Source organism: Phocoena sinus, chromosome 6 (genome assembly GCF_008692025.1).
Source record: "Phocoena sinus isolate mPhoSin1 chromosome 6, mPhoSin1.pri, whole genome shotgun sequence".
Lineage (NCBI taxonomy): Eukaryota > Metazoa > Chordata > Mammalia > Artiodactyla > Phocoenidae > Phocoena > Phocoena sinus.
In genome coordinates, this window is record NC_045768.1 from 11,226,672 (window position 1) to 11,250,857 (window position 24,186).

A 24,186-nucleotide genomic window follows, 5' to 3' on the forward strand; every position below is an offset into this window, starting at 1 on the left:
GTACTCCCCTTCTTCCCTGGAAATACACCACCCACCCCGGCTTCAGCTGTGCACATGATTTCTGAAATAAAGGCTATATTTCCTAGTGAGATGTGGTTGTATAACTAAGTTCTGACCCATGGAATGTAAATGGAGCAGTAGGTGCAACTCCAGGGGAATGTACTTAAAGATTAGGGCTTGGGGTGGGGCATGACCGTCTTCCTTTCCTTTGGCTTGGTCACAGATTAGATGGCGAGGTAGTTCAAGTAGCCATCTTGGACCATGAGGTGGAAGCTGCATCTGGAGAATAGGGGAGCAAGAAAGTAGAATTCTGGCTAACCAACCTCAAAGAGGTCACAGTCTGAGGAACAGAAGACACGTTAACAACCTAATGCAGAATAAACACCAACCCAAGACCAAATCAGCTGCCCTGTCCTGTTGATATGCCTTCAAATCTTAGAGTATGATTTATGGAATTGTCATACCAGCTCTGGAATGTTCATCTCCTGACTTTATGTGAAAGAGAAATAAACTTCTATTTTTTTCAGCCACTGTTATTTCAGTCTTCTATCATTCACAGTTGAACTGACTTCTAATTGTTTTAGAATGTAAACAATTACATCCTGGGCTGGGAACTCAGGTCTACTGAATTCAAGTACAGGACTATTTATTATGAAGATTATTACTATTAATAATAGAAGCCAAACTGTGCTAAGCGTCTTGCATATAATAGTTGCTGATAATTTTTGAGTGCTTACTATATATTAGTCACTGTTTACGTACTTTGTAAGTGTCATTAACTCATTTAATTCCCATGCCACCTCAGTAAGATAGAGCCATTACCATAATTTGCATTTTACAGACAAAGAACCTGAGGCACAAAGAAAAGGAATAACTTACCCGAAGGCATATATTTAGTAAGAGACAGAGCTGTGATTTGGCTCCAGAGCCTGCCCTCTTAATTCCTCCATCACACTCTCTTTTATGATGTGAGCTCCTCCTTGAGCTCTCTACCCATTCTACTGAGAAGGAAACTGAAGCAGTTGATTGTCTAACCATTTGCTTAAAATCTCTCTGCTAGTCAGTGATGGAGCTAGGATTAGAAGCCAGGCTCCTAACTCCCAGTTCAATGCGTTCTCCCCAGACCACCCTGCAGTCTCAGAGGCCACCTGGACAGATATATAGCCCTCCCCATCCAGTCTCCCCCTCTGTCATACACACACACACCACCACCACCACCACCACCCAGCAGGCACTCAGACATTTTTGTGGCCAGGATGGCTACAACCTCCTTTGAAAAGCAGCCAGCTTTGCCCTCTACCAAGTAACTCTGTTTTCTTTATAGTCTCCTGCTCAGAGCTTTTGAACTGGCTGCTCATTCCAGGCAAGATCTTGATAACAACTGTTCCTTGGACAGGGTTCATAGGAAACTAGGTGAATAAACACCACAGAAGCCCTGCCTGTCTAGCAGAGCTTTGCTCCTGGGGTTGTTTATAAGTCAGTGTTGGTGTCTGGATGCAAAAGATTTGAATTCAAAATGGCAGTTTGGACATTTAAAATTTTTGTTTGTTTGTCTGAATTCAAAAAACTTCATTCTGTGCTTTCAATAGCCTCAGGGCATAGGCAAAAGAGAGATATTATCTTTATCCAGAATGTAACTCCAAAAGGAGTTCTTGCTTTCTGTTCCCTGCCTGGCTGGGACTAGTTACTGTAGTGACTGTGGGGTGGGGAGCCACTCCATGATTTTATAAGAGCTAAAATGTTAGAAGAGATGAATGGAATTTCAGAACGGAAAAGTGTAAAAAAGAGAAGAAAAGCCTAATTTCAAAAGTGAACCATGAACCTACAGTGTCTTCTGACTTGTGGCCAAAGGTGCCATCCTAAAGCATAACTATGTCACGTGTCTGGAATTATTCAGCCCGGATGCTAATCTCCACTCCACCAGTTGCTATGTAACCTTCAACACATGCCTCAGTTTCCTCTTTGTGAAAAGAGGGGGTAAACTCATAAGATTATTGTGAGCATTGGTGCTAACCATGTAGGGGAAATAAGAGTGCCTGCTTCAGAGAAGCACTTACTCACCCATGCACTGAACAGTAGCTAATGGTAGTGATCATTACTGGCTTTGTGATTCCTCCAGGCCTAGAGGGGATGATATTGGGGCATTCATTAAAATGAGCCCCAAGGGGGAGCAGGTTGGTGATCTTGGCTCTCAAATACCTTCATTTGCCTTGACTTAGTCTCTATCAGGGACTGTTAGGGTGACATGAGATTTCTCTACTGGAGGCCCCCAGATGGCTAACAAAGGGAGGCAGAGATCCTCAAGGGTAGGGCAGAGCAGAGCGACTAAATGGGTCCTATGAAGCCCTCAGGTGGCTTTCCTGTGGGGATGTGAGGTCTCCTTAAAGGTCTAAGAGGTTTAAGGTCTAAGGGGGTCTCCATCAAGAACCATGTTGGGGAAGTGGCTGGTGTGACAGAGAAGAGGGGCTATGGCTCCCTTAAGGAACTTACTGCAAGGTATGGGATTTTCAAAGGAAAAAGTTGTCTCTTCCTGGAAGCCTGAATGGGGGACAGATTATCTCTAAGCCAGAGCCACTGGCTGGGAGGACTCCACAGGAGAGGAATGGGTAAAGGTTTCTTCAGGTGAGCTTGGGGGGGGTCTCTGTGGGATGAAGATCTTTTCAGAGGGGTTGTAGGTGTTGGTTTCTATAGGAGAACAGTGGGAGGGGAGGTCTTTAGGGTCCTGCGCCCGGAGAGCACCACGCACCGAGCTCCATGAGTCCAACGCCGTCACGCGGCACTGCCTCCCGCTAGCGGACTACACTTCCCGGCAGCCCCCACGGGCGGCAGCGGTGCGGGCGGGAGGGGGCGGCGGTGTGAGAGGCGGAGGGGGCGGCGCGCGCCGGGCACGCGCGCGCCGGCGACCATGGCGTTCGCCGGGCTGAAGGGAGTGCATTAAGCCCGGGAGGCGGCGGCGGCGGCGGCGGCGGGGGAGCGAGCCTCGAGCGGGCGGGCCCCAGCCTGAGGGAAGGGAGGAAGGGGCGGGGAGAGCGCCGGAGGGAGGCCGGTCGGCCGCGGGCGGGCGGGCAGCGCAGCGCCGAGCGGGGCCCGCGGGCCCATGAGGAGGCCCGGGGACCATGGGCTCCAGGATCAAGTGAGTGCGGCCGGGCCGGGCGGAGCCGGGCCGGGCGAGGGGCGGCGAGGCCGGGCAAGGGCTGCAGGGCAAGGGCTGCAGGCCTCAGGCCGCGCGGGGGACTTGTTGCCGGGGCCCAAGGGGCTCCCCCCGTGCCGGCGTCACGCGGGGAGGGGGACGGTTGCCATGACGATCCAGGGAGGCGCGGGGGCGGGGTGGAAGGGCGCTGGTGGTCAGTTGTCCCCTCCTCACCTGAGGGCGGGAACAGCTGAGATTACTAGGTGGCCCCCTCCCCGGGGTTACAGAGAGCCTCTGAAAATGGTCACACAACTGTTGGGGGGAGGGCGAGAAATCTCTAGAAGCAACTCCCCAAATGGGTGTTTGGGGCGCCCCTGAGAGTCGGGCAGGTCCTGGCTGCTTAAGGCCTGCGGGCCCCCATAAAAGTCGCGTGAGATTTTTCAGAGGGAGGGGCCACTCAAGGACTGAAGGTCTGGATGGCCCGGGGAGGAAGGCCCTTTTCTCTCTGCTCCTGTGTGCCCCTTCTATCTATGCAAGTCTCCCCACAGCGAGTGCCAAAAGCTGTGAGGGAAGATACCTCTGTGCTGTAACCGAGCACCTGATCTTGATAACCGTTGGAAAGGTTTTGTAATTCAATCTGGCAAATTCCCTCACTCATTCATTCATCTGGAGTCCCTGGTGAGGGGTTAGTTTTCTCCGGAAAATGTTGATACATCTGACTTGGGAACCCATTGAAACACTGTTGCCCTCTTTCTAGACCTAGAAGTTGACTTTGGAAAGTGCAACTTTTATGCAGTCCCATTTGGGTGTGTTGGTTTGGACTCTATCTCCCCTCCCAGCCAGGTCCTCTTTTGGCCTCTCCCTTCCTCAGTTCCAGAACATGAGATGCCTTATCTCTAATCACTAACAAATGTTCACTTTTTCTCTATGAGTAATAGAATTGTTTAACGGCACTTAAAAACCCTGTTAGCAGCACAGGCTTTTCCTTAAAACAGCTTTCGTAGGATACTTTAAACCCGCTTGTAAGAAAGTCTGAGACATGTGTTTACTTCAGCATTTTGAGAATTATGCTAGGGAAGTTTGAAAGGGGAGGGGCCTTATGAGTGAAATCTAATAATTATTCGAGCATTGCGTCTCTTGTCCCGTCAATGTCCATGCAGTGTTTCCTTTGCCCAGCCTTGTAGACCCCTGACCGGCTTAGGCCTCCATTCACAAAATATATTTTAACAGGCTGCAGCAGCCTGGAGACTAGAAAAGTTTGCTGATGATAATGAAAATGGAAGAGTTGGATGAGTACACTGTTAATTCTTAATTTTTGTGGAAATGAGAGGAAAAAGAAGCATGCTCCAAATAAGAGCTTAAGAAGCTTGGGAGGTAAAAAGACGTAGTGTGTGAAGCATTGGGATTAAAGAGGCACTCCAAGTTTAGCTCCTGCTTCCAAGTAAGAGTTGTAAACTTGGGATTTCAATAGCACTTAGAAATGCTTCACAAAAGCCACCATAGAGTTGCACAGTATACTTGTGAGGATGCTTACCTTTCTTGTTACAGAGAAGTTCAGAAACTTGCCAGATGTGGGGCAAGTCCGTGTCAGAATCAGCATGAAAATTCAAGTGGGAGTTCAGACGACTAGGCATCAGGTCTCTGTCTTGCTTTTGAACGTTGCAGGTTGGCAAATACATACCTTAAGAGTGTTTTGTGGAGTCCATCTATTTATCTCAGCGCTTGGGCAAGAGAACTTATACTAATGCGTGCAATTCTGTTAAGCAAATTAGTATAAGGAATAGCCCTTTTGATCTTGAAACTGGACTGCTCAGTGATAAAAACTTAGACATGGGAATTATGTTAGCTTGTGGTGAGGCTGAAAGAGTATGAAGAGAGAAATTATGAGAAGTAGTTGTGATTTATGGTGACTTTTGACTATGTAGCTTCTGCCTGCAGGTAGGAATGAGGATGGACAGGTGGTGAGGAAGCCATCTTCTTCTTAGGCGCTGCCTTAATTTTGGGGGGAAACAGGGCTTTGATTACTACTGACCGTCTGTTCCATCCTGATAGGAAAGAACAGACTGAGCTCAAGGTGTTCACCCGGCTGAGGTGTAGTCTAAGTGTGCAGGCTCTATTTTGTAGGACAGTCTTGGGGGTGGGGGAGGAGAGCATGGGGTGCCCCTCTGAGCAGGAGAGCGCTCTGGCCGCCTGTGCTGTCTCTCCTCATCTCTGATATTGTGTGGTCCAGTCACGCTAACAATGTGGAATCAGATTTGGATTCCTATTCCGGTTCTTTTGTCTGCTGACTCGGAAACTTTGTACAGACTTTGTACAAATACCTCTTTCTGCCTCACTTGCTCTGAGGGTAAAATGGGGAAGACTCTGTTGCAGGGTCATTATGCGCAATAAACACAGTATCAGCGTGACTGCTGGGCCCATATTAAAAAGTCGGTAATTGTTAGTTTCTTTTACACCTTCTCTATCAAAAGACTAAGAAAACTGTTATATTTTATACCAGAAATGTCAGAGAACTGTGAGTTTCAGGTAATGGAGAAAAAGGTTTTGATGATCCAGGAATTAGACTGAACATGCAGAGCAGGACTCAACATTCTCTCATTAAAACATAAAAATTGATTAAAAACAGTACTCTGCATAATTGTGAAGCTGGTCTGTTATGTGATCAGTAGTAAAGCAGGTGAGTTGCCAGGCACAGGTGTTGAGGTTCAGTGCTTGTTCAGACTTTCCTTTTAAGCTAAGGCTGGTTGAACACAGTCTCTGGGTCAGGCATGGTAGTAGTGCTTTATGTGAACCATTTCATCAAATCCTCACAACTGTCCTGTGATGTAGCTACTGTTGGCTACATTTTTCAAATGAGAGAATGGGGGTTTATAGGCCTTAGATCAGATGCCATCCCGAGGAATCCTACCCTGATGACAGTGCCCTACCCTCACCCCTCCTCAGCCGAGGCCAGGTGTCCTTCATCCGTGCCCCCTCTTCCCCCACCTAGGCCAGGTGTTCTTCATCCGTGCCCCCTCGTCCCCAGCCTAGGCCAGGTGTCCTTCATCTGTGGACCCTCTCCCCCCACCTAGGCCAGGTGTCCTTCGTCTGTTTCTGTGGCTCCCTGTGTTTATCACTGTCGTAGCACTAAATCCAGTTCCTTGTGTGTCTCCTATACTAAGCCCAACATAAACTTCTTGAGAGCAGGGACCATCTTATTTGTCTTTTGAGTTCCCTGTGTCAAACCCAGTACCTGACACATAATGCTGTTTAGGAAGAGTTTATGGAATGCTTTTAAGAAATATGTTAGGATCTGAATTAAGTTCCTAACTAAAGGCTCTGGGTTGAATGTACATAGAGCTAAAAAATAAGTTTGCTATTTGAACTCTTGAGGAGGAAGAGTGTTTAAGTGTTAAGTTTTTAAGCCAAATTGCCCTGGTCTAGGCAGCAGTTCCTTATTTTTTTCTGAAGAGTGTTTAGTTCATGTTCATTTTAATAAAGGAAACTTGTCTTGCCTCAGACCAAACATCTACTTGACAAAGGAAAGAAAAGGTCACCAGTATGCAGGTAGCACTCTGGAAAGCTCCTAAACCTTAAACCTGAGCAGACATTTATTTGTCTAGAGAGATAAAAGGAGCAATGGTAACTGCCAGTCTTCAACAGGTATGTTTAAATCTTATTTAGTGTTTGAGTGATCCCAGTGGACTGGAATGTGGTTAATATGAAGCAATTTAACTGATAATGTAGACACACAGCAGGAAACTGTGGCAGTTGAATATTGCTTGTGGTGACATCCTAGAAATTGTTTCCAGGCACCAAGGGCAGGAAGTGGATTGTAAGTAATTGAAGGAAGTATTCTAAGTGAGTTTGAAGAAACCCGACATTTATGGGCTTGGAAAGAAGCATACTCAAAGATATGAAGGCATACAGACAGGACAGGGCCGCTGATTGGGCTTTGTGGTGGTGTTTATTCTGCCCGGTAGTATGCTAAGTACTAGGGACACAAAAATGAAAAGATTTTGCTTTAAGGCTCTCCAAAGTAGTAGTGAGACAGGAGTGTAAAACAAAACCAACTCCCTCCAAGTCCCCTCCCCACCAGGAAACCTGAGTGTCAGACGGTAAGATCATTGCTATAGTGGAGATGGAGCCTGTGATGAATAGGTGAATAAGTGAAGGAGAGACTGTCTCCTAAGGAGGGCTTCCAAAGAAAGAATGCTTCATCAAGATGATGTTTCAGTTGAGACAGGAGAGATGAGTAAGGGTGTGAAAGGGGTAAGAATGGTGGCAGAGGGAGTAGAAGCCATGGTGATGGCTGTGGTGATCATGGTAGTGACGGTGGTGGCAGTAGTGGTAGTAGTCTCAATAGAGGGTGCAGTATGTGTGAAGACAGGACACATTAGGGAAATAAAAATGTTAATTACCACCTAATAAGACACTAAAATGCCAGTAATTGTTAGACACTGGGAGTTAATGGGAATAATATTTATTCCTACTTTCATGGAGTTTACAATCTGGTGGACCTGACAGATTAAAAAAAATCAGTTCACGTAAAGCTACCTGGATGTGCTATAAACACAAGATGCTGAGAGAGGATGGTGAGAGTGGCTGTCCTATTTTAGATAAAAGTAGTGAGGGAGGGCTTACTGTGGAGATGACATTTGAGCTGAGACTTAAAGGATGAGAAGTCATTTGCCATGTAAAGAAACTCACAAGACTTCATTCCAGGCAGGGTGGGGCTTACCTGAGGCAAGAAAACCCTAGAGGGATTCCAGGAACTGTTAGTGGGTTTGGGTAGTGACTGATGACTGGGGGGCTGGGGTGAGGTCAGAGAGAGACTGGGGCCCTGAGCAGGGCCTTGTAGGCTGTGGTAATCTGCAAACAACTTTATTAAATAAACCGTAGTATAACACTTATTCTTTTACAGTATATAATTAAATGGTTTTCAGTATACTCCAAATACCACTATCCAAATCCAGAACATTTTCATCACTCCAGAAAGAAACCCCATACCCATTAGTGGTCACTCCCCATTCCCCCCAAACCTTCTCAGCCATAGGCAAGCACTAACCTACTTATTGTTGCTATAGATTTGTCAATTCTGGGCATTTCATATAAATGGAATCATATAAAATATAATCCTTTGTCTTTCCCTGAACGTAATGGTTCCCAAGTTTATTAATGATATAGCATATATGAGCATTTCATTACTTTTTATCATTGAATAATATTTCATTGTATGGTTAAACCACATTTTATTCATCCATTCATCAGTTGTTAGGTATTTGGGTTGTTTCCACTTTTTCACTGTTAGGAATAATGTTGATGTGAACATTTTGTTTGGACATATGTTTTCATTTCTCTTGGGTATATACCTAGGAGTGGAATTGCTAGATCATATGGTAACCCTTTTTAAGGAACTGTTAAACTGTTTTCCAAAGCAATTGCACCACTTTGTGTAAAGTGATATCTCATTGTGGTTATGATTTGGTCCACATGAGTTGTGTAGAAAACGAAAGATCAGAGTAGACAGAGATAGGCTCTCAGAAGAGGGTGAAACTGGAACTGAAAGAAAAGTGAGATTTCGAGAAGGGAGGAGGGATTTCTGGGGGAAGAACAGCGGAAGTTTTATGACTTGGAAATGGGGATAAGCCCATCATTGTTTTCTGATACAGAGAAGCAGCCTTGGCTTTTTAAGATTGCTCTGCTCCACGCTTTTTCTGGATAGCCCATTAAAAGATTCCATTACCAAAATGCACCACAGGCTGGCTTCTTCTTGGGGCCTGTTGTGTAGCACAACTGACATATCTTCCTTCTGTGGGATAAGACTAGGGAGTTGAAATGTGACTTCCTCTCCAGGGCCGTCCCCTGCCTCTTTTTCCTCTTTCCACCACGGTGCTCCCCTCCCAGTCTCCATAGAAGAGAGTACAAAGACTTGGGGTGGTAGAACAGAAGTCTTGCTGGAGACTGAGCTCCCCATTATTAGTACCCAGAAGGAGTCCCTTGAATTTTCATGACTTTTCTGGAAAATGTTTTGCTGCAACTCCATCATTCTAATTTGAGTCATTGCAGTCAACTTGGAGGGGTTTGCACAGCAGATAGGAAGGTTGAAACAGGGAAGATAAAAACCTGTAGTATTGCTGTAGGAAAACATGTTTTTATTCACACTGTTAAATCTGTGTGTAAGTTCCCGGCTGGAATTCTTGTGAGTTGCAAAGGTTCAGCCTTTTACCTGGCCCTAGGGGGAACTAATCTCTGGATTTGAAACATCCTTTCTGCTTAATAGGATTTTGTTCTAAAATGGAAAGATAAACAAGGAAGTAAACCAAAGGAAACAAAGCAAAGTTGGTCTCCTCTACTTTAATTGAAATCCATACCCATTCTTTCTAAGTATTTCTAAGTATGGACTTGAAAAGGAGCCAAATAAAGGAAGTAACAAAATAAATGTTCAAAATATATGAGTTCTTATAGAAAAGGTAGGTTACATCCCAAAAGTTTATTTGTAATTTGGTTATGGCAGTTAGAATGTATTTTTGGGATTTCCTTGGTGGTCCAGTGGTTAAGACTCCACGCTTCTAATGCAGGGGGCACAGTTTCGATCCCTGGTTGGGGAACTAAGACACCACATGCAGCACGGTGCAGCCAAAACCAAACCAAACCAAACAAACAAAATGTATTTTTCTCTTAGAGATACTGTTATGTATGTCAGCCATGAGGACATTCCAGATGAAAGGAACTGTGTGTGTAAAAGAGATAGGGAGATTACAGGTATAGCTGAAATACAGAATATGTGGGAAAAGATTATAGGTGTTGAAGTTGAAAAAGCAGGTTTGTGCTACTGGGATCTCATGGCATTGAAGGATTGAGTTGGGAATGTAGTATGATGAGACTTGGGTTTTTAGGAAGATTACTCGGGCAGCAGTAGTTTAGGATAGTGATGTCTCTGGGTTGTGCAGCATGATCCGTGGGGGTGTGAAAAAAATATATTAGAACCTATATTTGTTTCTATATCAATCTTCAAAATTTGTTTTTGTGTTTTCTAATAATATACTATAGATGAGTGTAGTAAGACATTCTTATAATTTATAAATAAAAATACATATATCAGATGTATGCTCAAATTTTTTTACTGATAGGGAGGAATGTGTGCAAAAAGTTGGAGACCACTGGTTTATGGAAGTGTTTATACTGCAGAAGATCAAGGTCCAAAGTGAGGTTTTAGTTTTCAAAAGAAAAGGGACGACTTTGAGAGAGATTTTAGGGAGAATTAACAAGACCTGGTGACAACTTACATGTAAGAGGTGAGAGAAGAATCAAAGATGACTTGCCAAGGTTAGCAAAGTTATATTATAAATGAGTGTTTGGAAGGTGAGGACTGGTTATATAATGTGTTTGCTTTTCTGAGGAGAAGTGAAAAGTTATAATTGGGAGAAGGCATTTTAGTCTGTGGTGAGAAAGGAAGAAATCTTTATGGGCGCCGTAGTGAACGTGTGTGCTTGGTTAGATGAGTAAGATTTCTAGTGGGCTGGGCCAAGTTGCTGAGGGGAAATTTGTCCACGTTAGATTTAGGAAGAGAAAAAATAAACTTCTGAACTCACTTTAGCCACAGGAAAGGTTTCAGGGATGTTGCATTGATCTCGCCTAGACTATGAATAAATAGGAGGAAGGAAGCCAATCTAGAGAAGGATGCTGTTTGACTTCAAGCAAACAGTTCTTGTACTCCAGGGCGTGAGAGGAGCGAGGGGGATGTGGGCCTCGGAGACGCTAGGCTTTGAGTCCCCACAAACACGCACGATCCCCATCTGAGTTCTAAGTTTCTGAGCCTCAGTTTTTTAATTTATAAAAGGAAGCTAATAAATTCACCTCTAGTGTTGTTGTGAGGATTAAAAGCAACCTTATATGTCTAGCCCTCAGCAGAAAAATGACCGTTTAGTAAATGGCAGCTGTCATTAATATTGTTTGGAGTGGATGGGACACTCTTATCTGAAGAACCTAGGGTTAAAAAAAAAAGTCAAAAGAAAGCAAGTGTTCCTTTTTATAGTTTTTTTTTTTTTAAAAGACAAAGTATTTGCTTTTTCTCTGTGAGTATGTTAGGATGATGTGTTGTATATTTTACTGAATTTATTGGAAGGTTTGTGATCCTGGTATGTGCAAAGCACTATTTCTCTTACTGGTTGGGAGAAAAGAAGCTTAAAGTCTACTAAGAGAGATAAGATGAGCATGTAAATAATTAAAATAATAGCATTTAAGAATATTTTATGCCTCCTCTTTCACCAATAACTAAAAATTTTATTCAGTTTTAGAAAAGATTTACCCCATTTATATTTATCTGTTTAGCTGGTATCAGTGTTCACTTCTTGTCTTTTTAATATAACTTCATTCCTTCTTTTCTGAGTGCTAAAATTATTCAAATTTTTTATTTTGGAAAAATTTAAACATTATAATAGTAGAGAGAATAGTATAATGAGCCCCCAAATGCCCATCACTCAGTTTCAGCACTTACTAATTTATGGCTTTCTTAGTTCCATTTATAGATAACTGACCATAATGCTCCTCTGCCTCCTAGTCCTAGATTATTTTGAAGTAAAGTATGTCTGGTTATCTCTTTTTGATCCATTAATTTATTAGGGGCTATAAAATGGTGATATTTTATTTCCATCATTTCTTCTTGATATTAGCTAGAATACTTCTATAAAGAAAAACTTCTTCATATCAACTGTTTGGTTACCCTAAGGTGCAGTTCATATAGGAAAGGCAGAATAAATATTTGATTCAGTTTATTCATTTTTCAGACCGAGTTAGTTTCCTAGCATTTTCCCAAGGTGACTGATTCTTTTCTTTCTGTCACGTGAAACGCATAGATTTAAACCTGTTTGCTATATTTCACTCTGCTGTAGTTATCCTCATTGATGTTAATTTGCCCTGTCTTTGTCTAGTGGAAGCTTCTTTAAGTTAATTTCTAGAGTCCTTTTTTTTTTTTTTTTTTTTTTTTTATGCGTTACGCGGGCCTCTCACCGCTGCGGCCTCTCCCGCTGCGGAGGACAGGCTCCGGACGCGCAGGCCCAGCGGCCACGGCCCACGGGCCCAGCCGCTCCGCGGCACGCGGGATCCTCCCAGACCGGGGCACGAACCCGTGTCCCCTGCATCGGCAGGCGGACTCTCAACCACTGCGCCACCAGGGAAGCCCTCTAGAGTCCTTTTGACAGAATCTCAGTAGTTTTTAGTAGCTCCCTTGCCTTTTGGTATGATGAGATGTTGCAGACTCATCTTGCATGTTTCCTGCTCCAGACCTGTTTTCTGCTGTTCCTCTAAGGAGTCTTGCTTCCTTTTGGTGGGAAATGGTGTTAGAGATTAGAGTCTGGGTTTTAGAACTTTTTTTTTTTTTTTTTTTTGCTACTAGGTTATTTCTAGTAGCAAATATTATTATTTGCTACTAGGTTATTTCTAGTAGCAAATATTATTATTTGCTACTAGGTTATTTCTAGTAGCAAATATTATTATTTGCTACTAGAAATAACCTAGTAGCATTATTTCTAGGCTTCTCCAGGGGTCAGAACTAGGAAGAGTGTGTGTGTGTGTGTGTGTGTGTGTGTCTGTGTGTGTCTGTGTATTTAAGGTAACTACATCACATGTTCACATTGGTATTTACAATTCAAGACCATAGCATTTTAATTTAACCTCATTATTCTTACATCTGAATCTCTTATCACTCATGTCGAAAGTCCTGATTTCCAGTGACACCAACAGAAGTACTCTTTTTGCTTTATCCCACAATATCCAAAAACTCAACAGCAATACCAACATTACCACCAATAATATGTACTGAAAACAGGTTTTTGGTTTTTTTTTTCAATTTGGCGATTCTTTTTGTCCTTAGAGTATATCACATTAGGAATATATGGTAGTTACTGTTTTAAAACTAGAAATAGTTCCTCTGTGGTTGTGTCACCAACTCAATTCATAGTGTTTTTTTTTTTTTTCTCTCAATCTTTTGGGATTTCTTTTTAAAAATAATTTTGTTTTATAATTATATAAAAAACTTCTATGGTTTCAAAGCCAAATCTACAAAAAAGGTATATTCAGAAAAGTCTAACTTCTATCCTTCCCACACCACCCTGTTTCTTCCCTCCTCTGTAGGTAACTAGTTTAAAAATTTTTTTTCATTTTTAATTTCATTAGAAAAAAGTAAACACGTAAGTATATTCATACTTCCCCTCACCAACCCTTCAGAGAAATGATAGCATTTTGTGTGCACTTTTCTCCTTTACTTTTCTCATTTTATACCCTCTAAAGAGATCACTTGTAGTAGTACATATAGGTCATCCTTATTCTCTGTAGCGACAGCATAGTACTCCATTGGATGGATGGTCCATGGGTTGGTTATTCAACCAGTCTCATGCTGATGGTCATTTAGGTTGCTTCCAGTGTTATATGATGCTATAATGAATAGTCTTGTGTATCTGTCTTTTTTGTATTTATACCATTATACCATTGGGATAGATTTTTAGAAGTGGGATTGCTGGGTCATAGAGTAAATTTATATGTAATTTCACTTTAGTAAAATTGTAAAATAGTAAAGTAAAATTTTACTATAGTGAAAAGTGTCAGATTCTCCTCCACACAGGTTGAGCCAGTTCATATACCCATATATGATAGTGCCTGGTTGCCTTACAGCTTCACCAACAGAATGTGTTTGTCGAACGTTAAAAATTATTTTAGTCAAAGATATAAATGCACATGTTAACAAATCAAATAGTTGTAAGAGCTCATGATGAAGAGCAGTAATTCTCTACCCTACCCCACACTCCTTCAGGAACAGCCTCTACTAACTGATTTTATTTTCAGTTCTTCTGGTGGTTAACCTATAACGCTTAGATACATCTCTGTCTCTTAATTTAATTAACTTTAGATAGTATTTGTTGATACCCTGAAATGAAAGATGATGAGTACCTTTATAATACTTCTCTCCTTCCTCTTCCACTGTTTTATTTTGAATTTTATTTTATTTATTTTTTTATACAGCAGGTTCTTATTATCCATTTTATACATATTAGTGTATACATGTCAATCTCAATCTCCCAATTCATCACAACACCACCACCACCTCCCTGCCGCTTTCCCCCCTTGGTGTCCATACGCTTGTTCTCTACATCTGTGTCTCTATTTCTCCCTGCAAACCAGTTCACCTGTACCATTTTTCTAGGTTCCACATATATGTGCTAATATACGATATTTGTTTTTCTCTTTCTGACTTACTTCACTATATGACGGTCTCTAGATCCATCCACTTCTCTACAAATGACCCAATTTCGTTCCTTTCTATGGCTGAGTAATATTCCATTGTATATATGTACCACATCTTTATCCATTTGTCTGTTGATGGGCATTTATGTTGCTTCCATGACCTGGCTATTGTAAATAGTGCTGCAGTGAACATTGGGGTGCATGTGTCTTTTTGAATTATGGTTTTCTCTGGATATATGCCCAGTAGTGGAATTGCTGGGTCATATGGTAATTCTGATTTTAGTTTTTTTAAGGAACCTCCATACTGTTCTCCATAGTGGCTGTATCAATTTACATTCGCACCAACAATGCAATTTCTCCACACCCTCTCCAGTATTTGTTGTTTGTAGATTTTCTGATGATGCCCATTCTACCTGGTGTGAAGTGATACCTCACTGTAGTTTTGATCTGCATTTCTCTAATAATTAGTAATGTTGAGCAGCTTTTCATGTGCTTCTCGGCCATCTGTATGTCTTCTTTGGAGAAATGTCTGTTTAGGCTTTCTGCCCATTTTTTGATTGGGTTTTTTTTTTTTATAGTATTGAGCTGCATGAGCTGTTTATATATTTTGGAGATTAATCCTTTGTCCGTTGATTCGTTTGCAAATATTTTCTCCCATTGTGAGGGTTGTCTTTTCGTCTTGTTTATGGTTTCCTTTGCTGTGCAAAAGCTTTGAAGTTTCATTAGGTCCCATTTGTTTATTTTTGTCTTTATTTCCATTACTCTAAGAGGTGGATCAAAAAAGATCTTGCAGTGATTTATGTCAAAGGGTGTTCTTCCTATGTTTTCCTCTGAGTTTTATAGTGTCCAGTCTTACATTTAGGTCTCTAATCCATTTTGAGTTTATTTTTATGTATGGTGTTAGGGAGTATTCCAACTTCATTCTTTTACATGTAGCTGTCCAGTTTTCTCAGCACCACTTATTGAAGAGGCTGTCTTTTCTCCATTTTATATGCTTGCCTCCTTTGTCGTAGATTAGTTGACTATAGGTGCGTCAATTTATCTCTGGGCTTTCTATCTTGTTCCCTTGATCTATATTGCTGTTTCTGTGCCAGTACCATATTGTCTTGATTACTGTAGCTTTGTAGTATAGTCTGAAGTCAGGGAGTCTGATTCCTCCAGCTCTGTTTTTTTCCCTCAAGACTGCTTTGGCTATTTGGGGGCTTTTGTGTCTCCATACAAGTTTTAAGATTTTTTGTTCTAGTTCCATAAAAAATGCCATTGGTAATTTGATAGGGATTGCATTGAATCTGTAGATTGCTTTGGGTAGTATAGTCATTTTCACAATATTGATTCTTCCAAGCTAAGAACATGGTATATCTCTCCATCTGTTGGTATCATCTTTAATTTCATTCATGAGTATCTTATAGTTTTCTACATACAGGTCTTTTGTCTCCCTAGGTAGGTTTATTCCTACATATTTTATTCTTTTTGTTGCAATGGTAAATGGGAGTGTTTCCTAAATTTCTCTTTCAGATTTTTCATCATTAGTGTAGAGGAATGCAAGAGATTTCTGTGCATTAATTTTGTATCCTGCAACTTTACCAAATTCATTGATTAGCTCTAGTAGTTTTCTGGTGGCATCTTTAGGATTCTCTATGTATAGTATCATGTCATCTGCAAACAGTGACAGTTTTACTCCTTCTTTTCCAACTTGTATTCCTTTTATTTCTTTTTCTTCTCTGATTGCCATGGCTAGGACTTGCAAAACTATGTTGAATAATAGTGGTGAGAGTGGACATCCTTGTCGTGTTCCTGATCTTAGTGGAAATGTTTTCAGTTTTTCACCATTGAGAATGACGTTTGCTGTGGGTTTGTCATATATGGCCTTTATTATGTTCAGGTAGGTTCCCTCTATGTCCACTTTCTGCAGAGTTTTTATCATAAATGGGTGTAGAATTTTGTCAAAAGCTTTTTCTGCATCTGTTGAGACGGTCATATGGTTTTTAGTCTTCAATTTGTTAATATGGTTTATCCCATTGATTGATTTATGTATATTGAAGAAGCCTTGCATCTCTGGGATAAATCCCACTTGATCATGGTCTTTGATCCTTTGAATGTATTGTTGGATTCTGTTTGCTAGTATTTTGTTGAGGATTTTTGCATCTATATTCATCAGTGATATTGGTCTGTAATTTTCTTTTTTTGTAGTATCTTTGTCTGGTTTTGGTATCAGGGTGATGGTGGCCTCATAGAATGAGTTTGGGAGTGTTCCTTCCTCTGTAATTTTTTGCAAGAGTTTGAGAAGGATGGGTGTTAGCTCTTCTCTAAATGTTTGATAGAGTTCACCTGTGAAGCCATCTGGTCCTGGACTTTTGTTTTTTGTAAGATTTTAAATCACAGTTTCAATTTCATTGCTTGTGGTTGGTGTGTTCATATTTTTTATTTCTTCCTGGTTCAGTCTTGGAAGGTTACACTTTTCTAAGAATTTGTCCGTTTCTTCCAGGTTGTCCATTTTATTGTCATAGAGTTGCTTGTAGTAGTCTCTTAGGATGCTTTGTATTTCTGCGATATCTGTTGTAACTTCTCCTTCTTCATTTCGAATTTTATTGATTTGAGTCCTCTCCCTCTTTTTCTTGATGAATCTGGCTAATGGTTTATCAATTTTGTTTATCTTCTCCAAGAACCAGCTTTTAGTTTTATTGATCTTTGCTATTGTTTTCTTTGTTTCTATTTCATTTATTTCTGCTCTGATCTTTATGATTTCTTTCCTTCTGCTAACTTTGGGTTTTGTTTATTCTTCTTTCTCTAGTTCACTTAGGTGTAAGTTTAGATTGTTTATTTGAGATTTTTCTTGTTTCTTGAGGTAGGCTTGTGTAGCTATAAACTTCCCTCTTAGAACTGCTTTTGCTGCATCCCATAGGTTTTGGATCGTCGTGTTTTCATGGTCATTTGTTTCCAGGTGTTTTTTGATTTCCTCTTTGATTTCTTCAGTGATCTCTTGGTTATTTAGTAATGTTTTGTTTAGCCTCCATGTGCTTGTGTTTTTTATGTTTTTCTCCCTGTAATTCATTTCTAATATCATAGCGTTGTCAGAAAAGATGCTTGATATGATTTCAGTTTTCTTAAATTTACTGTGGCTTGATTTGTGACTGAAGATGTGATCTATCCTGGAGAATGTTCCATGCACACTTGAGAAGAAAGTGTAATCTGCTGTTTCTGGATGGAATGGCTTATAAATATCAGTTAAATCTATCTGGTCTGTTGTGTCATTTAAAGCTTCTGTTTCCTTATTTATTTTCATTTTGGATGATCTGTCCGTTGGTGTAAGTGAGGTGTTAAAGTCCCCCACTATTACTGTGTTACTGTTGATTTCCTCTTTTATAGCTGTTAGCAGTTGCCTTATATTGAGGTGCTCCTATGTTGGCTGCATATATATTTATAATTGTTATATCTTCTTCTTGGATTGATCCCTTGATCATTACGTAGTGTCCTTCCTTGTCTCTTGTAACATTCTTTATTTTAAAGTTTGTTTTATCTGATATGAGTATTGCCACTCCAGCTTTCTTTTGATTTCCATTTGCATGGAATATCTTTTTCCAGCCCCTCACTTTCAGTCGTATGTGTCCCTAGGTCTGACGTGGGTCTCCTGCAGACAGTACATAGATGGGTCTTGTTTTTGTATCCATTTAGCAAGCCTGTGTCTTTTGGTTGGAGCATTTAATCCATTCATGTTTAAGGTAATTATCGATATGTATGTACCTATGACGATTTTCTTCACTGTTTTGGGTTTGTTTTTGTAGGTCCTTTTCTTCTCTTGTGTTTCCCACTTAGAGAAGTTCCTTTAGCATTTGTTGTAGAGCTGGTTTGGTGGTGCTGAATTCTCTTAGCTTTTGCTTGTCTGTAAAGCTTTTGATTTTTCCATCGAATCTGAATGAGATCCTTGCTGGGTAGAGTAATCTTGGTTGTATGTTCTTCCCTTTCATCACTTTAAGTATATCATGCCACTCCGTTCTGGCTTGTAGAGGTTCTGCTGAGAAATGAGCTGTTAACCTTATGGGAGTTCCCTTGTATGTTATTTGTCGTTTTTCCCTTGCTGCTTTCCGTGATTTTTCTTTGTCTTTAATTTTTGCCAATTTGATTATTATGTGTCTCGGCGTGTTTCTCCTTGGGTTTATCCTGTATGGGACTCTCTGTGCTTCCTGGACTTGGGTGGCTATTTTCTTTCCCATGTTAGGGAAGTTTTCGACTATAATCTCTTCAAATATTTTCTCTGGTCCTTTCTCTCTCTCTTCTCCTTCTGGGACCCCTATAATGTGAACGTTGTTGCATTTAATGTGTCCCAGAGGTCTCTTAGGCTGTCTTCATTTCTTTTCATTTTTTTTCTTTATTCTGTTCCACGGCAGTGAATTCTACCATTCTGTCTTCCAGGTCACTTATCTGTTAATCTGCCTCAGTTATTCTGCTATTGATTCCTTGTAGTGTGTTTTTCATTTCAGTTATTGTTTATCTCTGTTTGTTTGTTTTTTAATTCTTCTAGGTCTTTGTTCAGCATTTCTTGCATCTTCTCGATCTTTGCCTCCATTCTTTTTCCGAGGTCCTGGATCATCTTCACTGTCATTATTCTGAATTCTTTTTCTGGAAGGTTGCGTATCTCCGCTTAATTTAGTTGTTTTTATGGTGTTTTATCTTGTTCCTTCATCTGGTACATAGCCCTCTGCCTTTTCATCTTGTTTGTCTTTCTGTGAATGTGGTTTTTGTTCCACAGGCTGCAGGATTGTAGTTCTTCTTGCTTCTGCTGTCTGCCCTCTCCACTGTTTTATATATTTATATTATTTCTAATTTTTATAATGGTTACATTTTAATGTAATATACTTAATCCTCTATTTCATTCACCTTCTTGTTTTAAAATTTTATTTTATTTATTTATTTTTGGCTGCATTTGGTCTTCGTTTCTGCATGTGGGCTTTCTCTCGTTGCGGAGAGCCGGGGCCACTCTTTGTTGTGGTGCGCAGGCTTCTCATTGCAGTGGCTTCTGTTGTTGCGGAACATGGGCTCTAGAGTGCAGGCTCAGTAGTTGTGGCACATGGGCTCAGTAGTTGTGGCTCATGGGCTCTAGAGCACAGGCTCAGTAGTTGTGGTGCATGGGCTTAATTGCTCTGCAGCATGTGGGATCTTCCTGGACCAGGCCTCAAACCTTTGTCCCCTGCCTTGGCAGGCGGATTCTTGACTACTGTGCCACCAGGGAAGCCCCTCATTAACTTTCAATAGTGTCTTTGATGCCCTACTTTCTAAGGGAAGGATAGCTCTTCTAATTTCTCTTAGCTTATACTTTTACTTTTATGTGGTCATTTTCATTCTCATCCAAGACCAGGACCAAGTTTTCCTTTATTTATCCTTAGGTTAACTCTGAAAATTGTGTTATTATGAATATTTAAATATTGTTTAATATAGGTCATGTAGGGTGCTAGAATAACATTTTCTTCCTTTTTGGTGCATTGTCATGATCCCATTTGAAGGAGCATGTTCTTAACATCAGGGTCATATAACTTCTTATAATCCATTCAGAATTTTAAATTATGCTAAATTTCTTTTGTCCTGTATCTGGATATGTATATATATTTTACATTTATATGCACAAAATAGCACCGGACAATAGCCTTGTGTAAAGAGCAGCCCAGGGCACTACAAGAGTACTTCCATCCTCATGTTGGTAAACTGAAACCTCTACTTTGCAGCCTTTGTGGGGGCTGGGACACCTTTGGGAGCCTGAGCTCTGGCTTCGACTTTGGCCTTCGTGGAAGCCTTAGATCAGCAGAGGAGTGTCATTAGAAGCATGTCTCCCAAGCTTTCAGGACCTTGAGCTTGACAGAGGCCTTGATGGTCTTCGTTTTATTGGTTTGCATCTTCTGTAGACCGTTCTTGTGTTTCTTGAAAAAGTTCAAGATCCTTAGGAACTTAGGTTCCTCCTCCTTAAAAGATGCCTTTATGATTAGGGTTTATTGATGCCATTTTGGAACTAGTTATATGTGGCGTGGTTCTTGGACTTGGCCATATGTGCACTGCTGTTTGTAGCGCAGAAAGTGCTTGAGACTGGAAAAGAGTCATATCTAAATTTGGATTTTTAAAAATCGTATTCTCTCCCTCCTCCCTCCCCTAGTTTTTAAATCCCTTTTTTCTCCCTTGCATTAGTTGCTTCACCATATCCTTAATTTTTTCCAAACTTGCAGTCATACTTGCAGTTTTACTGGGACTTTGTTTTTTTTTTTCCTTTTTCCTGATGATTTCTTCCTAACTTCCTGTTCTGATCTGTGTAAAGTCAGCTATATTCTTGTAATTCTGAAATGTCCCTTCACCACTCTCCCATTTCATTATTTCCTGGCCCCTGTGTTATTTTAATTTGTTTGCTGGAGGACAGATTTAAGTTCTTGTAGGAGACAGTCACATCAGTGGACTTTCCTAAAGGGTGCATTTGAGTTCTTGCAAGTCTTTTCATGTCTGAAAAATGTCTCCTTTCTCACACTTGATCAGTAGTTTATATGGTCATTGAGTTCTAGGTTGGAAAAATTTCCTGCAGAACTTTGAAGGCATTTTCCCACTGTCCTTTAGCTGGCTTCCTGTGACACTGCTCTGGAAGGGGAAGGGGGCACTCTGCCTTCATATTGCCAGGTTGGGGTATATGACTAGGTTCCCTGTTAAGCCTTCCTTCACACCCAGGATGCAGAATTCCCCTTTACTGCAGGGTTGGGATGGGAGTTCTGGTTCCCAGGAGACCTCCACCGATATCTCCCTGGCTGGGTGCAGTGGTGCCTTGTTGCTGTTCCCTCCATGGCCTCATTTACTGCCACATGAGAGTGGCAGGCTCTCCACAGCCTCCACTGAAACCACGTTGAGAGAGTCTTCGTTAATGTGCAGTGGGGATAATGAAAGCCCAGGCTCCCTACTTGGCTTCCTCTAACACCAACAGGGCAGGGGGTGGGTGGATGGGATACAGTACAGCCTGGCAAGGGTAGAAATCTAAGTTCCCTCCCTGCTCGTCCTTTGCTGACTTCAGTGGTGTGAGACCACACAGGTTTGTCTGTGGTTTTTGGCTGTATTGTTTGGTGCTTATTTTCTGAAAGTTTTCTGACTTGTTAGGCTGCCCCTTTTCAGGTTATTTAGTTAGAGAGAGCTGACTTTTGTTGGAGCTCTTTTTGGTCTTCATCGATTGGTGTTTCAGGTTGCCAGCTGCTGTAGTCACGAATGGATGTTCAGTTTTATCAAATGCTTTTTCTACATCTATTGAGATGATCGTATGATTTCTCCCTTTGTTAATGTAGTGAATTACATTTATTTTCAAATGTTTAACTTTGCATTGCCGCGATAAACCCATTTGGTTATGATATCCTTTTTATACATATTGCTGGATTCAATTAACTAATATTTTATTTTTTTGTTTGCATCTGTAGTCATAGGATATTTTGGCTATAATTTTTCTTTTTTGTAATGTTCTTTTTCGATTTTGGTATCAAGGTCATACTGGCCTCATGAGAAAGAGGACTATATTAAAAAACTATTCAAGAAGTGGTATGATTTTTAGTGTAAAAAGAAGTTATCAGTGGTTATTGATTTTTTGGGTAGACAAGGGAGGTGTCTATATTGAATTTAAGAAAACTAAGTATTACTCATAAGTAATGAGAATAGGAAACTGCTTATATGTGTTTCCCTAAAATATGAGGGGTTAGGTAATCCCTCCCTTCCCCCTTCCACATTCACACTCACTCTCCCTTCTCAGTGTTATTTACACAGATTTATTTTACTTTTTTTGGCTGAGCAATTCAGTATCAAGTTATGGTCATCATGATGTTTTATCTCTTAGTATTTTAGCATATATCTCCTAAGAACAAGTATATTTTTCTATATAACTACAATTCTTTTATCACCATAAAGAGATTTTACATACATACAATAATGTTATCTAACAAAATTCATATTTAAAATTTCCTAGTGCCAATGCTGTCCTTTGTAGCTGTTGGCTTTTGAGTCTGAGTCCAGTTAGGGATCATATGTTGCTTTTAACTGTCGTGTTTCTAGTTTCCTTTCAGCTATAATAGTTATGCCTTTTTTTTTGGTCTCTGACATTGACTTTTTAAAGAATCCTGACCATTGTTTTGGATAATGTTCTACATTTAGGATTTGTCTCATCGTTTCCTCATGCTTAAGTTCATGTTTAAATATTTTAGCAGGAATACCACATACCATAGGTAATGTGTCTAATACTATGCATTTGTATTCTGCTTGGAAGTCACCAGTTTTTCTTTCATCCTTATTTAAAAGGCTCTCATTTGTTGTCTTTTTATCCTCTTCTTTTCTCTCCCTTGTAGCTTTCTGTTGCTGTTTTGTTGAAGTCATGTTTCTGTTCTATTTAAGTATGCCACTTTCCTGACATAATGTTTTTCAGAAGTATGTTTGTTCACCAAGAGATGATATTCTCTTTCCCCCATTTGCAATATTTTTAACAGGTCTTTTATTTTCCATATGCTCTTGAACAAGGGGGGCTCTGTCTAGATTTGCTGTTTGCCACAGGTGGGATGAATGGGGTACCATGGGCACTGTTCTTTATTCCCACGGGTGACAGTGAGATCCCCTTCTCAGATCTGTAGTTGAAGAAGTCATTCATGTTCATTGCTCCCAGTTGAATTCCTAGTAACTAGCAGGTGTTTGCACTACTGAGGTAGTAAATACTGATTATCAGCAGAGAAAGACAATTCAGAATGTGCTGGTTTAACTGAAGGATGCAGCCTGGGGTGTCTCATTTGCTGTGACTAGTATATAAAGTTAGTCTTTCTAACACTGATCAATGAAAGTTGTTTCTCCTCTGCCTATTAGCTGGTTATTCTCTTTGGTGCCAGAGAATAGGTAGTCATAGCCTGGAATTAAGAAGGAAGAAATTATAGAGTGTTCTGATGGCCTACTTCTTCTTCTTTTTTTTTTTAAATTAATTTTTATTGGAGTATGGTTGCAGCCTACTTCTTAATCTTTTTTTTTTTTTTTTTTTTTTTTTGCGGTACGCGGGCCTCTCACCATTGTGCCTGTCCCGTTGTGGAGCACAGGCCCCGGATGTGCAGGCTCAGCGGCCATGGCTCATGGGCCCAGCTGCTCTGTGGCATGTGGGATCTTCCTGGACTGGTGCACGAACCCGTGTCCCCTGCATAGGCAGGCAGACTCCCAACCACTGCGCCACCAGGGAAGCCCCTTCTTAATCTTTTCTCAGGCAAATTGGTCTGACCTTTCCCACCTTGGTCTGACTTCCTCATAGGAAAAGTTCCATATTGCACAGGAAAGAACAATTTAGCAGGAATATGAGTTGCACATTATTAGTTCAGTGGTGCTCAAACATGTTCAGGTGATGGTGTACCTAAAAGTAATGGTATTCTGAGGAATACTATGAAATATTTATATATTAAATTTCAAACTACATTTTTTTTCCCTAAGTCAGATACTACTTTATATCATATTCTAAAATAGACAGGGAATAGCAGGTGAAAGAGGTTTAAGAAAAATTTATAGTAGGAAAACTTAAAATTATATTACCTTGGTTTTTTCATGCAAATTGGGAAAAGGCCATATATGGCACCTTAGTCTATTTCCCAAACCACCAGTGTTTAAGGTATTTTATTGAAATACAAAAAAAAAGAATAGTTGATAAATTGGACTTTATCAAATTTAAAATCTTTTACTTGTCAAAAGACACTTTAAGAAAATGAAAAGACAGGCCACAGACTTCTAAAAACTCACACATTTGACCAGTTCTTTCTATTTCCACTGCTGCCTTCATATAAAACATTTGTCTAACATATATATTTATATATAAACTC

At 40.6% G+C, this 24,186-nt stretch overlaps 1 protein-coding gene across 9 annotated transcripts in view; it reads left to right on the forward strand.

The window, feature by feature from the left end:
* Nucleotides 1-2,875: 2,875 nt before the first annotated feature.
* The window catches only part of DENND1A (DENN domain containing 1A), a 540,688-nt gene continuing 519,377 nt past the window's right edge, over nucleotides 2,876-24,186 (forward strand). For 7 of the 9 annotated variants that reach the window (XM_032634240.1, XM_032634248.1, XM_032634243.1 and 4 more), the window contains exon 1: nucleotides 3,032-3,133. In XM_032634240.1, coding sequence (XP_032490131.1) covers nucleotides 3,117-3,133 — 17 coding nt within the window. In that variant the 5' untranslated portion in view covers nucleotides 3,032-3,116. Of the gene's footprint in view, nucleotides 3,134-24,186 lie in introns of all 9 variants that reach the window. The other 2 variants (XM_032634249.1, XM_032634244.1) reach the window with 1 other exon arrangement.